This window comes from Echiichthys vipera, assembly GCF_963691815.1.
Source record: "Echiichthys vipera genome assembly, chromosome: X".
Taxonomy (NCBI): domain Eukaryota; kingdom Metazoa; phylum Chordata; class Actinopteri; order Perciformes; family Trachinidae; genus Echiichthys; species Echiichthys vipera.
Genome location: NC_139825.1, coordinates 27,901,682 through 27,917,805, shown reverse-complemented (window position 1 = coordinate 27,917,805; position 16,124 = coordinate 27,901,682). Strand labels below are relative to the sequence as shown.

Here is a 16,124-nt window from a genome sequence, read left to right as displayed (position 1 = left end):
GAGAAACTGTTTATGTCAGCCCTGGAGGGGCCACTTTCCTCCCGGAATCACAGCATAAGCACCCAGACATCTTGACACTTTTATGATCTATGCCACACCCTGTCTCTAGAAATTTAAGGACACAATAACTGACGATCCTTGACATAAGTTAAGCTTTTCACTGTCTATCTTAATTTCAAGTGTGGTGATGATAAAATGTATTTGATATCTGAAATAATGATTGGGCAATAAAAATGCTTATTGACAGTCATTGCCTGAGGCAGGTAAAGTGTTAAAGAGGCTCATGTTCCCCATACTCAGACTTGACTGCTGTACATTCTCAACATGTTTCCAACTTGCCACCAAAGGTTAACTGTTATAGACTGCTGTAGATCCTTTTCTTCCATCATTTTTACTGTAATCGTTTATTCTGCCAGGATCAGTTTTTGTGACAAGATAATTCTGCCAACGAAAGTACTTGGTGTCAGTTCATGAGGAGATGTTGCTAATCTACTGTAAGTGTGACACAAATGTACAAGTCAGATGAGAGGCAGACAGAAGAGAGAGACAGGTAGACGGGAAATATAAACAGTGTGTGTGTGTGTGTGTGTGTGTGTGTGTGTGTGTGTGTGTGTGTGTGTGTGTGTGTGTGTGTGTGTGTGTGTGTGTGTGTGCGTGTGCGTGTGCGTGTGCGTGTGTGTGTGTGTGTGTGTGTGCCCGACCTCGTGGTCCATAGGTGAGTCTATAGCCCTGCACAGGAGACGAAGGCTGATCCCAGCCCACAGAGAGGGAGAAGAAGCCTGCCTGGACCAGGCGAAGACTGTTGACCCCTGGCAAAGACCCTATATGAGAAAAATTAGACACTGCACATGTATGACTGTAGCAGTGTTTCCATTCAAGTGAAAAGTGAATTTTGTGTCCCAAATGTGTGTCCCAGTGTCCCAAAAAAGAAATGTGAATTAAGCACATTTACATCAACTGGTTTGGAACAAATAAACTAGGTTACAGCGTGTTTTCATCACAAGTTGGTGCTTTAGGCTACACATGGCTGTAAGTCGCCAGTAAACAGCAGAAGGAGCAAAGGTTCTAAACCGGAAACAAAACAAATTACCTTGGCTAACTCATCTATAAATTGGTTTTAATTGTTCACATGTCAGCCAGTATTTTCATGCTGTCCAGAGACAAAGACAAATGAATACAATCATGGATAGACATCAACAACTGAAACAGTTGATCAGCCATGTGTGTTAAACGTTTGCTATGTCAGAACATATTCGGACAAAGGCGTTTCCGTATCCCATTATGTACATCAACTCTTTTTCAACAAAAGAAAAAACACCTCAACCAAGTGTGAAAACGTGCAACTGAGGAAGTTTTTATCAAATTATACTGTTTCCATCCAGCTTTTCTATGCGTACAAAAAAATAATTTATGGAAACATGGCTGATGATAAGTTCAGCATTAAGGGTTCTCTCTTATATGAGAGAGGTTGCGTTAGCATTTTGGCATGTTTCACTGCTGACATTTGCGCCCTCCTTTAAATTTTTACTCACTGGTTCGTTGCTTGGCAGAAGCAGACTCCCCCACACTGTTGGGGTATTGGGCGATGATAGTCACCAGGTAGTCAGTTCCTGACCTCAGCTCTCGTGCGGTAAAGGTTCTCTGACTGGCAGAGACAGTCTCCTGTAGGGAGAGACAGAGGTCATTTCTGTAATCAGTCAAGCCTAGGACAAGTTTTTGCAAAATGAATGACTGAAATAGATGGGTGAGGCTTGACATTCTTCTATCTTTATCCTGTCTGCCAAGGGAAGGGAATTTCACTCTTTCCTCTGACAGATTTTAATCTCTATAGTATCTACACAAAGAAGATCCATCCATTAGACATGTTTATACTTAGCCTGAAGGCACACGTTTCTCTCGCAAAGCAGAAGTGACTTTTGCTACTACAATAAAGGTTATTTCCATGTGTCAGGATTACTCTACCAACGCCTGGACTCACCTGACGTAGTTCTGCTGTTATAGGCTGACCCAGGCCAGAGAGTGGCACATACTGGACCACATAGCCACTCAAAGGCCCCGCTGCTGCACTCCAACGAAACCTGAGAGTGTCAGACGTCTGGCTTGTGAACTGAATATTGGAGGGACCAGAAAACGCTTCTGAAAGGAAAGGAGAGGGTGAAAGCAGTGTCTGATATGGATACATTTATTTGCAGGTTTTTACAGTCTGACAATAAAGCCTGAGATAATATTCAGACACATATTGGTGATTGTGTGTATTTTATTTATTTTTTCTTTTTCTTTTTTTTTTCTCATTAGTCCCACTGAGATCACAGATCTCTTTTACAAGGGGTACCTGGCCAAGACAGCAGCAGTACAGTCACAGTATAAGAAGGAAATCAGACAACAAATAATAATAATAATGTACTGATTATTAAGGTAACCCACATACCATCACTAGCATAGGCTCCTCCTGCTTTGGAACAAACTCGAGGGCTCACAAGTGGAAGAAGTGTGTTCAGCAGTTTGAAGTCCCCAACGAAGAAGGTGAAATCACTGCTGGGCTGGGAGGATATCTGAGCCAACTCGTTCCTGTCTGCACTCTTTATACCTAACAAACCACAGAAAATTGGTCAAGTAAGAAAGAAATCACAGTAACTTATAAGCAATTAAAAAGAAAAATCCAAGCTACTCCGAGTAATTGAGGAGAGACCACAGGTGAGACACCTACCGACTGCAAAAACATGCACTCCTTGACTGCGCAGCTTCTGTGCTGGTTCTTGCACGCTGTCTTGTGACTTCCCGTCTGTGATCAGGATAGTGATCTAAAAGTAAAAGAGGTCCCACCAGTAGGATTATAGATACAAGAAGTGCAATGATAAATATGCAGTTTTATAGTGCTGAGACTACAAAGAATGACAGCTCCTCAGACCTTTGGGACATCCCGACTGGACGCAGGGTTGAAGAAGTTATCAGCGACAAACTTGAGACCAGCACCAGTGCGTGTGTTTCCGCCCTTATAGTTCAGATTCTCCACAGCGTTGACCAGCTCAGTGCCAACCACGTAGGTAGTAAATGTAAATTCAACTCTGAAAATGGAGAGAAACGTGCATTAAATACATAATTCTGCATTATGGTAAGGTCCTTTGTCATTGCATGCACAGAAAAGTAAATGAGGTGAATAGTAATCCGCCGGTCACCTGGAGGTGTCGCTGTATTGTATGGCCCCAAATCGTATCCCTGACTCGCTGACAGAGTTGGCAAATGGCTTGACGATTCCAGCCATAAAGCCCTTCACCTGCAGGAAGTTAGCTCGGCCAATACTGGAAGACCCATCAACCAGGAAAACAATATCTGCTGCTTGCACATTATCACACCTGCCTGCGCATACAAATAGATTGAGACGGAGAATACATGTGAGCACATAAAGACAAACTTCCTGTTTTTAACACAAATAAGAGGGGAACTATCAGGCTGATGTGGTAGTTGAGAAGGGGATTAGAGTTATTTATACCCTGAGCTTCAGCCCATTTCATGGAGGATAGCAGGACAGTCACAGTGAAAAACCAGCTCCACATCTTCACAACCTGGGTAGACAGAGAGCAGTTAAACCTTTTTATGATCTCACTACAAAATAGCCTGATTACAAAATTGTGATATTATATTGCTTTTACATTTCTTTTGGTAATAGTCCCATCCATCCATTCATTGGTGGTTAAAAAAATAACTTGTTTCCGTATTCATGCTTGCATACTTTGAAGGGCCTTGTTTTTGTTAGAACTACAACTCCTCCATTCTTTGTGTCTCCAAGGCATCCTGTTAAATAAAAACTTCCCTCGTCGAATATCGTGTTGTCACTTTCCTGTTCAGCTGCATCCCATTAGTAATTTGTTCCTCAGCATAAGTCCAGGGTAGTTCAGCCCTGTTATTTGTCAGACTATCAATGTTTCCTTAGAGTTATAGTCATTATTCCTGCCTGTACCTGTTCTGAACCACCTAGCATCTTTGATATCCTGTCTGCCAGTCTCATCCCTCTGTTTTATTATACCAGTCAAGCTTCACAAGTCTGCTATGGTCCATTTTTCAACCAAAAAAAAGCAATAAAATGTACCCTTAACCTAAATGAAAATGTAATACCAATATGACGGATAACGTAACATTGTAAAAAAAAAAAAATGATTTGCTCATTTTTATGGTGTGCAAGTTTACAAAATGTATAATAGTTTGTGTCATGTTAGCCCACTGAAAACACTAACATTTGACATTGATTTCATGTTGGGAAATGTAAACTCACTAGGATTTATGTAGAATATGGATTTTTACAACAGGTAGCAAGTGGTATGCTTTTGTCAGGCATTAAAAAAAATCCCTATCAATTGGAAATGAGCCGGCCTATACCCATAGTGGTCGTCGTTGTGAAAAGGTTGTCCATTAGACCAGAGTAAATCTTAGATTGGATACCATCAGAAGATGACAAATGCTGCAGAAGATTGCTAATGTTACACAAGCGAGTGATGAAGGCAAAACACTCAACTCAATCAACATGAAATGTTCTTTTGTCATCTGACTCAAGTGATTCTTATTTTAAAAAATGTATTATATTATTGGAGGTTACATAGCATAATTATCAGAACTGGAGCTAGTTGTGTACCCAACATCTTACTTCAAGTGGAACACTTCATTTTCATAGTATTTTCATTATAATTATATTTCTCAACTGGGAAGACTGAATTTCATTGTCAATCAAGCCCTGTTGTTACATATTAACTTACTTTAAGAAAAAAAACAAAGGAGAAGACACCCCCCCCCCCCCCCTTTTTTTTTTTTTTTTTACAGTGCTATGAAAAGTATTTAATTCAATTCAGTTTTATTTATAGTGCCAAATCATAACAAAAGTTATCTCAGGACACTTTACAGAGTAGGTAAAGACCACACTCTATGACTTATTTATGATTTACATAGACCCAACAATTCCCCCGTAGAGTACGGTGGCAATGAAAACCTTCACTATAACAGACAGGAACGTCAGACAGACCCAGCTCTGTGGAGGACGGACATCTGTCTGCACCGGTTGGGGAGATTTACTAAATACAAATACTTTTTCACAGCACTGTACATTTCTGAGCTCATTCCTTTCTACTTCTGTCTATCCTGGCACTTATTCATGTAGCTATATTGGAAACACATTAGGCAATGTCATGACTAATCGTATGTTTATGTTTTACAATTACTTTCAGTATTTATTCTGTTTACCATGTTAACTTAATTGCTTTGTATTGTCCTTGTGGTGTTGATGTTTTTATAGTACTGCCTTCTAAAAACAAAATCCACAATTTGCAACAACTCAAGATTTATTTTTTGTTTGTTTGTTTTATTATGAAAATTTCTTCTCACATTCTCCAATTCTGTTTTGATTATAATTAACTAGAGTAAAGAATCCATGTGGTTTAAATACTTAAGTCTTTTCACTTACTCAAAGTAAATTAAATTGTGACAATTAATCAGATTGTCTCCCTGATATGTTACCGGCAGGATAAATTTGGGTGGGCAAAGTGAAAAAGCAGCGCTAAAAATTATGTTAAATGCAGTCAGATGCAAATAATAACCATCACTGATGTGATATTTATATGATAAAGGGCAAATTCTACACTCATACTTTTAACTTCATAACATTCCAAGATGTGCATGTTTATCATCACCGGGCTTTAATTTCAAACCACATACATGATACATTCAAGCCTGTTTCACACATGCAAGAGAAACCTGAAATTGCCAAGAGATTTTCCAGAGTAGCTGTATGTGACAATGCAAATATCGGTTGGTTAAGACATCAAATGGACTTTACCCTGTAAGCACCGTGTAATCTCCGACTGAGCCAAACTGTGACTAGAGCAGGTAATCTGTCATCAGCAAGTGAATGGGCATATTTATGATGTTTCAATCATGCGGCTTGCTTAAAAAAATAACTGGAAGAGAGCAACGCTGAGCTGCTGGTTAAAGTCAGCAAACTGGAGTCCCGCAGTAGGCGCAGTAATATCAGAGTGTTTGGCGTTCCTGAATCGGTGGAGGGTCAGCGGTGGAGCTGCTCATGGAGGTTTTCGGCGAAGGCTTCCAGAAATACAGAGAGGTGATATCGGAACTTTATAACCTGGGCTTCAGACCCGCACTGCTGTTCCCTGCCAGGCTGGTCATCACGATGAAGGACGGAGGGAGGAAACACGCTCTTTTCAGTCACCGAGGCGAAAGCCTTCATAACATCCACCCGCACGGAGGAGACCTGATAACAGCGGAGAGCAGCTGATTTCACCACAGAAGAGCCACTGTCATGTTATCTGGATAACCATGAGTTTGTGTGTTGCTGACTTTATAGCTGTGTGTTAATGCCCCGGACAGGACGCAGTTTATTTTTAGACCGCAGTGTTAATAGTTAAAGTCCAGACAGGCTGCTGATACTCTGTCTTTTAAAGAGTTTCGAACAGAAATCACTAAATTGACATTTTAACGCTCTGTGGACATGTTAATTTGAGATCCAGCGTTTTCTGATATTTTTTGAATTCCCTTTTTTTTAAAATCTTTTTTTATGTGTCCGCTTACACTGTTATGTGAATTCAGATTATCTTTAAATCGGCCCCTGAGTCAAGTACTGGAAGCTCATTCACGTGTGGATTTCAGTTCGTTATTATATATTTTCTTCACAGATTTATTTTATTTCGTTTTGGATGTTTATCACTAACCGCCATATGGTTATCTGAAGTATTCTTGTGCACTGTTCTGGTCTAAGGGCTTTACCGAAGCCTGACACTTGTCATAGACTAATGTACAGAGGTGACTTGTATCAATACAGTATGTGCATTCTAACCCAGGGTGTACTGTGGGTTTCATACATGCATTTTGTTCATCTTATCTGATGTAGAGAAATACCCTCATAGCCTGCCTACCCTAAGGCATCTTGGCGCCCCCTGCTGGCTAATGTATTGTCTGTTCTGTAATTATTATTATTAGTTTGTTTTTTTTACTATTATTCTCATGTGACTCAAGGGGTCAAACACTGTTTGTTAGAGGAGGAGACCCCAGAAGCTCAGTTTAACTGTTAGTTGCAAGCTGGAGAGCTCAGGAAGGTGTTTTCCTATGGGAGTAGCCCTCAGATTGGTCACAAATGTTTTAGTTTTAGTTTCCTTTATGTTGTTTTACTCTGTTTTATGTGTGTCTGTGTCTGCGTCTGTGTCTGCCCCCCCACCCCTTGGTTTGTGATGTTCTGTTTTACCATCCCTCTCCCCACTCTCTTCCTACACTACTACAGAAAAATTTGAGTCATGCAGTACTATTCTAAATTATTATTTCAGCATCATGAACCATTGTTCCTATGGCTAATGCTGTAACGACAGGTACTGCAGTGCGTCTGATCTACTGGAATACTAAGGGAATGAACAATGCGATAAAAATCAGCCATCATCATTCACAAAAGGGTCCTGTTTGAGCCGACAAATGTAATCCTAGATATTGATGCCCATTATGTCATAGTTTCGGGAACACTTCAGAACACACCAGTGGTCTTAGTTTCGGTTTATGCGCCCACCTGGGATGATCAACAGTTTTTTTAGAAGGCTATTTGCAAAAATCCCAAACGCTGAAAGTCACCGCATTATCATGAGTGGAGACTTCAACCTGGTGCAGGATGTGACTCTTGATAGATCCTCCCCTACACAAATTACACCGTCCAAATCAGCACACACAGTAAAAGTATACACATCACAGTTGGGAATTTCCGATCCTTGAAGGTTTAGAAATCCCTATGGTAAAGCTTTCTCCTTTTCCCCATGTACACCACACATTCTCCCGAATTGATTTCTTTTTACTTGACAACAATCTCCTCAACTGTGTGAATGTGTGTGAATATCACCCAATAGTCACTTCTGACCATGTTCCTATCACAGTTCCCTCTCAAATGTGGGAACTGGCAGGGCTGTCCGCCCTCACCCTTGTTGTTCAACATAGACATTGAACCATTAGCCATCTGGCTTAGAAACTGGAATGAGTTTGAAGGCATCACTCGCTTTGGTTTTATCCACAAGCTTGCCTTATATGCAGATGACCATCTCTTATTTATTTCAAACCCCACATCCTTCCTACCCCCAGTTTTATCAAACCTGGAATAGTTTGGGTACCTATCAGGGTATAAGTTGAATATTCAGAAGAGTAAGTTATTTTTTTATCAACAACTTGGCGAGATCACCCCAGCAATCCATAAGCCCCATTAAAATCGCTGACAAGGGGTTCAAGTATTTGGGGGTGTTTATCATCAGCTCCTTCAGGGACCTTTTTCACAAGAACTTCCAGCCGCTATTAGTTAAATGCAAGTCAATAATGTCTAGATCGGCGGGCCTCTCCCTGTCCCTTGCAGGCCGGGTTAATCTTATTAAGATGGTCATTTTACCAAAGTTCCTGTTTCTTTTTCAACATCTCCTGGTTTGTGTTAACAAATCGTTTTTTACTAATCTAGACCAAAAACTTAACGCTTTTATTTGGCAAAATAAACCTGCTCGTATCAAAGAACATATTGTTCAGCTCCTTAAACCTGAAGGGGGGCTAGCACTCCCTATTTTCCACCACTACTCCTGGGCTTGCTACATAAATAAACTTTTATATTGGCTCAGTGGTGAAGTTGCAGACGCCTGCCCGCCCTGGACCCATACTGAAATAACATCTTCCACCTCTTTGCATTCTACGATTTGCTCACAGCTCCCCATAACCGCTCATAGGGTCTCACCTACTTTGGTTGTTGCCAATACTATTAAAATTTTGATCCAGTTCAGGAAGCAGTACGGCTTGCAAAGGGCTTCAATCCTTGCCCCAGTTTTTAATGCTATGCGTACATACTATGCGTTTCTCCCTTCTTGCACCAACCCTGCGTTCCGCATATGGTCAGATAAGGGCCTTAAAACACTTAATGACCTGTATGACAAAGGTGTTTTTGCGTCCTTTGCATTTATGTCAGACAAATACAGCCTGCTTAGTAGCCACTTTTTTTGGTACCTTCAAATGAGACATTTTATCCAAAAGCAATTCCCACATTTACGAACCACCCCCCTGAAGTTTAGATGGACCAATTCCTGGCTCTCAACGTACAACACAAATTACTTATATCCGTCATTTAAAAAAAGATTGCTCTTCTGAGCCCAGTCCCCACTGTCTCACCTAAAAATGCATGGGAAAAGGATTTGGGGGTAGACATTACTGATGTCCAGTGGAGGGACATTTTAAAACTGATCCACTCATCCTCGATTTGTGCCAGGCACAGCCTATTACAGTGGAAGGTGCTACTTGGAGCCCATTTCACCAAGGCTAAATTGGCGAAGATATACCCGAGTCACAGTGACGCTTGTATCCGTTGTAAGCAGTCCCCAGCCGACCACGCACACATGTTCTGGACGTGCCTGAAGCTTTCTGAATTTTGATTTCATATATTTTAAACCCTCAAACAGGCTCTTAACACAAATTTGGGCTTCCTCTGTCTAAAAATCTGCCCTTTACTACGCAACCTGTTGTGGCCTTTACAACCCCAACGTAACATTCTCCTTATATGGAAACATGTTTCTCCACCAAGTCATAATAGTTGGATACGTGAACTTATACAATGTCTAAGGTTAGAGAAGTTAAGGTTTTCACAGAGGGGATCTTTGACAGCATTCCACTAAACCTGGGACCCACTGCTGACTCTTATTAGTATTATTCTTACTGTTACTCCTGATAATGCTGAGGACACTTCCTAGTGCTTGGAAGGAGAGACCCCCCCCCCCCCCCCTTTCTTTGTTATTTATTTATTTACTTTTCGAGTTTTTAGGTAGTTTTATTTTTTTTTTAACTTTACCTATCTAAATGGTATATGTTATTCGGTTAGTTGGTTGGTCATTGTGACCGTGTCTGTAATGGGTTGTTGGGAGTGATAGCGGGATTCATGTTGGGGTTTTTCTGTTCTTGTCTGTATTTTTTCACCTTAAAGCAGATGCAATGTACAACTGTCATACTTTTTCCTGTATACTTGACTGCAGAATTCAATAAAGAAAATCTGGGGAAAAAACGGTAGAAAATAAACTTCAGAGGATGAAGAAGGGTGATTTACACAAATACGGCAACAAAAATGTCTAACTGGAGATAAAATGAGATTCGAGAACTAATGTTGGTGAGGGCAGATGGTGTAATCATCAGACCACTTCAAGGAAAAGGCGAGAGACTCGTTTGTTTATGACCAAATTACGAACCGGCTATGTGACCACTTTCTGTGTAATCTGAGTCTTGTCCTGCTTCTTGCAGGCTCTACCAAGGCGCCACCCCTCTCCTATCAATCAGAGTATTTACAGTAAATGAGAACATGTCTCCTGTTGTGTGCTACATGTGAGAAAACGCAACTTTGTGTCTGCACTTGATTTGTTCGACATTGTCTGGAAATCATGTGAGAAAACAGCTTAAGACACAGAGACGCGTGTACATTTTCTCTTTTTATCTCACTCCTCTTTGCCCTTGTGAGAGCTGATAAACTCCTCTAAAGCCCTTTGGTCGGATTGGCCTCTTTTTGTTTTAGGAGTGAAGTTGATCATTCCACTCTCACACACCCTCCACAGCATCGCACCTTAAAACTTTACTACTGTATGTCTGGAATGCAGATGCCAGAACCGTATGGACAATATGTACCATTTTGAAAAAAATGCAGAACATCTTTCCTCTCCTTTGAGATACAAAGAATGCAGATCATTTGTTTTATTTTTTTCCTTTACCCATAATCATTGTCACCATCCACTGAACAAGGCGATCACTCTCAGCCAGTTTCATCTGATGAGAGAAATCTGAAACGGATGTGCGCAGTTCTTTTCAGGACAACCTACATTTACATCCACCTTTTTAAAGAGGTGATACAGGACACAGCGGCTACTGCAAATAGCTGACAGATGTTGAGCCAACAAACTAAACCTCTGATCTACTCTGTAGAGCTATGGTAGCTAGAGTAAACATCGTTTGAATCAAAACCATGAGAAACCACTTAAGTTGATGAAACCAAATGTATGTAAGTGAGAGCAGCAGGACAACAGCAGACAGAATTGATTTACTGAGTCTGTATAGAAATCCAAAGAACATCAGCATCATCTGGAATTTGGTCGTTTTCATCACTTTGCATTTTGTTTGAAAACTGACCCAAACCCGACTGTTTCCGTCAGAACACATGAAAGGCAGGGAACATTCAGCAGACACAAAACTACAATATGAAACCTATTATGGCTCTATTATAAATAATTTGTCATTTTGGGAAATACATGTATTTGAGTGTTAGATGAACAGATTGATACCACTCTCATATCTGTCTGGTAAAGGCTACAGTTAGCCACCTGTTAGCTTATCTTAGCATACCAACTTCTAACAGGTAAAAACGATGCTGCGCTTTTAATCATTGCACCCGGCCAAGAAATAGTTGATATATAACCCCTCCTAAAACCACAACTTCTCATTTTTAAACTTAAGTTTTTGTACAAATAAATAATTTAATTCAATTTTCATTTTAGCTAGCTGCCTCTTTCTCACTCAAGGTCTTTCTATAATAATACTTGAATACCCTCAAATAGTGCAGCACAACAATAAAAACTTGCATAACTGAAAATAGACACCAGAATCTGGTGGCAGTTTCCTCTTTTAATTTGTTCAAGAATGAAAACTTGCACTCTGAAGTCAGAAGCTCATAATTAGCATGAATGTTTGTTCCCTCTGTAAGATGCAGAGCCCACACAGTTTTTGCCCCAAACACGCAGCAATAAAATTTAATATGTTCCATATGTAATGCCCGTTTCCCTTTTCAAGATTCAAAGCACTTATTCCAGGATTTCTACACCTATATAATTAAATGATGTACAATTAGCTCCTGACAAGCCACATCAGATCGCTCACCTCTGATGTTATTTTTCTTTTTCCTGTATGGGATCTAATGAATCAGTGTTTATTTTGGTTTCATAGGACAGGTGTTGAGACCACAGCCTATTTTCAGCACTTATGTCTTGGCTGACTTAACAGATCATAATTGAAAGTCATTAATGATGATTCAAGGGACAATAAAAACAACAGCTGACAACTAAAATAAGTGACTGTTAAAAAATAAAAGCATCACAAAGAACAGATTTCTCTTCCTGCCACACCCGCCCCACACCTGCAAACCTGACTCTATTTTCAAACACTATTCTAATCTATGAGTAATACAATCCTGCTGCTATAGATTTTCAAATCATTGCTGAAATAATGCACTCACACGCTAATTGTGGCACAAACCCACTTCCTCTGATACACTCCTTTTTCATTAGACCATATGTAAAGATATTCGTCAAGTGCATCCCTAGGGCGGCCTCCACACCTGGAGTTTTAAAAGGATGAAGTAACTGGTTTATGGCCACACCCACTATGGCCACCTGGGAATTAAACCAGACACATGGGTTGAAAGGTCAAAGTCTAAGATGAAAAGTGCTGCTAAAAGCTATCCTCAACAGGAATCAAAAATACTTAGTGAGAAAAAAAACAACCTGTGCACAACAGCATTGACAGAGCAAGAAAGGGACTTTTCGGGGACAGGGAGCAAAAGAAATTAGGACTCATCCCAGAGCTTCTGGTGGGAGTAGTACAGAAGCTGTGCTTTCTGAAAGCTCAGCTCAGGCAGGATCAGAGTTGTGGTTTAGTAGAGATGCCATTCTCCCAGGGGGGTGGCAGGCCACTGCAATGTGACAGAGTGCAGGATTGTGTAAGAGCCAGGCTCCCTGGGCATAATATCAGTCATCAGGGACAAAGAGTGACACAAGTGGACAAGGGGATGGAGGAGGTCACAGGAGGGCAGGGTGTCACAGTAAATTACCAAAGTCTCCTGCAACTTTGCTCACACACCAGGATTTTGTGTACTTGGATACCAAAAGCTGCTGGTGGTTAGGACACAAGAGCCTTACCCTGAGGCTGTCTCAGAGTCAAAAACAGGATAGCCTGATCCTGTCACCTCTGACCTCTAACCTCAGGTCAAGTACAGCGTCTCTCACGTCTGCCAGTAGTGGATCATTAGTCTGTTTTTTTCATCGAAATTAATAAAATAAAATAAATAAAAACAGGCAGCTTTTGAGTATCTTCTGTGACCTCATGTTGAAACAAGTTTTGAAAGAATCAATGATCTTATTCTCCTTTTTTTAGTATTTCACAAGATTTGTATCTACATTGACAAAGGTCAGATGGAATCAATCCAGGAAATAACTGCATTCATCTCATTCTCATACAAAGATATGAATGAATGGAAACAATAAGTAAAAATCCCCCTATTATTTAGCTAGTTTAATCCAACATCATATCATGTCGTTTTAATTACAAAGCAGGTTGAAGTATTAAGTATCAAAATGCTCAATCCACAGAGAAATGCACACAGCCTGTATTGAGAAACTGTGCCTTAAACGAGCTGTCAGGACTTCTGTACAGTTGTGATGTCACAAAATACAAGTATAAACCTGGAATTGAGCATATGTCCCTGTTTAGCAATCATAATACTCAAAGTAAAAGTTATGGCTGCATATGTTTTCACAAAAAAGACCCATTGTTTAGTGCTTGTTTTGCTAAATGTTGAAGATCCGAAAATACTATTCTCTTTGAAGACAACAGAAACCATTCCCTTACAAAAACATCAAACACACACAGTAACCAGCAGCAGTCCTCCATAGATGACACACTTGGGAGCAGTCCAGAGCCATCCGCTACCAGAGTGCCACGCCAAAACTCGACCAAGTATGGCTGCGGCGATGCATAGGATGAAAAGATTGGCAAGAAAGTGGAGGATGAAGGTGAAGCAGAGGAAGAGTCTAATCAGTCCTGCTAAATGGTTTCCAGACATTAATAATAATATTTCAAAAAAGTGTATGTCAACAGGGGATTTTTTTTCTGTTGAGTGAGCTAAACCACAGCAAAGACATGGGTGCACTTAAAAGGAAACTAAAACCAATCTAGACACAAAGGCAGAGAGAGAGGAAACGGAGGATGAGAATCCCTTCCTCTGTGCAGCATCATGATGTGTAGCAGGAATAATGCCCTATAACTAAATGAGTTCAGCTGAGGTCAGTGGCTGTGGAGCACCCCCCCCCCCCCCCCCCCGCGCGCGCCCCCCGCCCCCTCCTGAGAAACTGTAATGAACACTAATGCAGAAAGTTACGGAGTTTAATTACAGGTTTTGACGGGGTAAGACATTACTTAATTATACATTTTTTTGTCTAATCACCAAGAGGAGTCAAATGTTTGAATGTCTGTCAGACAATGTCTGATGAATGTTCTGCTCGGTCTTGTTCAAAGTCAATGCTCTGATATGCTGCAGGGAAAGCAATATAGATACTAAGGAGTGGTACTGGCAACCACTCAGATAAGTGCTCAGTAGTATAAGAGTTATAGCTTACCAGCATGTTCATGCACAGTGAATGCACACATTTCCATTCATTCATGCATGCATGCATGTATGATATTGCAGATACATTACTAAGTTATGCCTCGATCCTGTACGCAGAAATGTCCCCAAAAATGTTTCTGTATTAGGCCACATAGCCCATCGCAGGACCTTATCTCTCCGCCTCTGCCTCATCTTACCTGGGGGATCTCTGCTCCGTCCACCGGGGCCACGCAGCCTGCCGCTCCTCACCTTTCCACCTGTGGCATATCCCAGCCCCTAGCTCTGCAGTGTGTGCAGTGTCTGGACAGACCGCAGTAATCCCAGTCACCTGTGTCCAGTGTCACAGCTTTCAAAAAGGCACTTGAGGCAACTCCACGATCATCCGCTGTAGCTCAGTAACTGAACTCCTGTGGCTGCATCCCCTGCAAGAGCCTGTAAACGCTGTTTTTGATTCCCGAGGCTGTCTTGCTTAGCTGAACACAAGCAGAACAGTCCAGACTTGTTCGGATGCCTGAAGGGGAGTCTTAAGCGCTCCCTTTTTGCTTTTTTCCCCACCTCATTCTCTTTGCCTCTTGTCCCTCCCTGCTCCTGCCTGCAAGCAACCCGTGTAACAATGTAGATTTGCAACATTAGTCCAACAATTCCGCTACTTTTTTCAGGTAAAACAGGACCACAGGGCGCTCGGGGTCACGTGATATCACGGAGATTTCTCTTATTTGGGGGTCAGCTGACGTGGTTCACTCGCATGCATGAATTCATGATAATTTCAGGCAGGAACTTGGAGGTTGGCAATAGAACTTCTTACAAAATAAAGTATGCTGCCTAGTGTTAGCAAGCTATACATTGTCTAAAAACAAATCAAAGATGTGTGTATTTAATTCATAGATTTAGTTTTTTTTTTTTTTTAAATGCAATGCTGACTCCACAGAAATATTACTCAAACATAAATGGGGTCATCTCAGCTAATGGAAATAGCCCTTTCCCCTTTCTTCACATCTATTATTAATTTGTAGTTTTGTTAATGATGTCTGAACAGCACTTCTCCCATAAATAACTGTGACCTTACCAGTGTGCTTACTTAAAGAGATTATAATTCATTTTCAAACCATTAGGGCAGGACACCTGAGGGAGTTGAGAAAGTTCTCTGCTTTTGTGCAGTTGTATTTTTATTTTAAAGTAAATAATATCATTAGGCTAGAGTCTGTCCTTATTTAAAGGTTGAATATGTAGAGTCTTCATTAAAAGCTATATATTTTTAAATAATTCACCCACGGGGTGTTTTCCGTGGTACAGATTGAAAGTATTGCTTTTCCATTAAAATAAAGATATTAAGTCTGAATTAATATTTTACTTTTTTTTAACGGGTTTGACAATGACCTTCTGTCACGATCTGTTTCCATTGTACCAGACAATAGCGGCCGGCATTGCGGGTTGCCAGGGTTGTCTGTTGTTGGACGCAGCTACTGTAGGCTGGCACTGGTGAAATGGAGTTTGTCAATCCTGCTTATTTGTTCTAGCAGTTGAGTAACCGGAGACGGGCAAAAACTAGCGTCAATATATGCCAAGCATTCACTCCATGGACTGAGACTAAGGAGTATAACGGCATTAAATTGCACACCCAAATGTCTACGTGTCTCTTTGATCGGTAAGCTTACTTTGATGTTTACTCAGCTGTAACAGCTAACGGCAACGGTTAACGGTCAATTCTGGATCA

The 16,124-nt window shown here is 40.8% G+C and overlaps 1 protein-coding gene across 2 annotated transcripts in view; it reads right to left on the bottom strand.

The window, feature by feature from the left end:
* Positions 1-14,816, bottom strand: part of col7a1 (collagen, type VII, alpha 1) — a 71,834-nt gene extending 57,018 nt beyond the window's left edge. For both annotated transcript variants that reach the window (XM_083939882.1, XM_083939883.1), the window contains exons 1-9: positions 14,608-14,816; positions 3,491-3,563; positions 3,177-3,357; positions 2,909-3,065; positions 2,708-2,801; positions 2,429-2,587; positions 1,979-2,136; positions 1,533-1,662; positions 702-821 (exon numbers count right to left, since the gene is read on the bottom strand). In XM_083939882.1, the coding sequence (XP_083796008.1) occupies positions 702-821; positions 1,533-1,662; positions 1,979-2,136; positions 2,429-2,587; positions 2,708-2,801; positions 2,909-3,065; positions 3,177-3,357; positions 3,491-3,554 (1,063 nt within the window). In that variant the 5' untranslated portion in view covers positions 3,555-3,563; positions 14,608-14,816. The remainder of the gene's footprint in view (positions 1-701; positions 822-1,532; positions 1,663-1,978; positions 2,137-2,428; positions 2,588-2,707; positions 2,802-2,908; positions 3,066-3,176; positions 3,358-3,490; positions 3,564-14,607) is intronic.
* Positions 14,817-16,124: the final 1,308 nt, after the last annotated feature.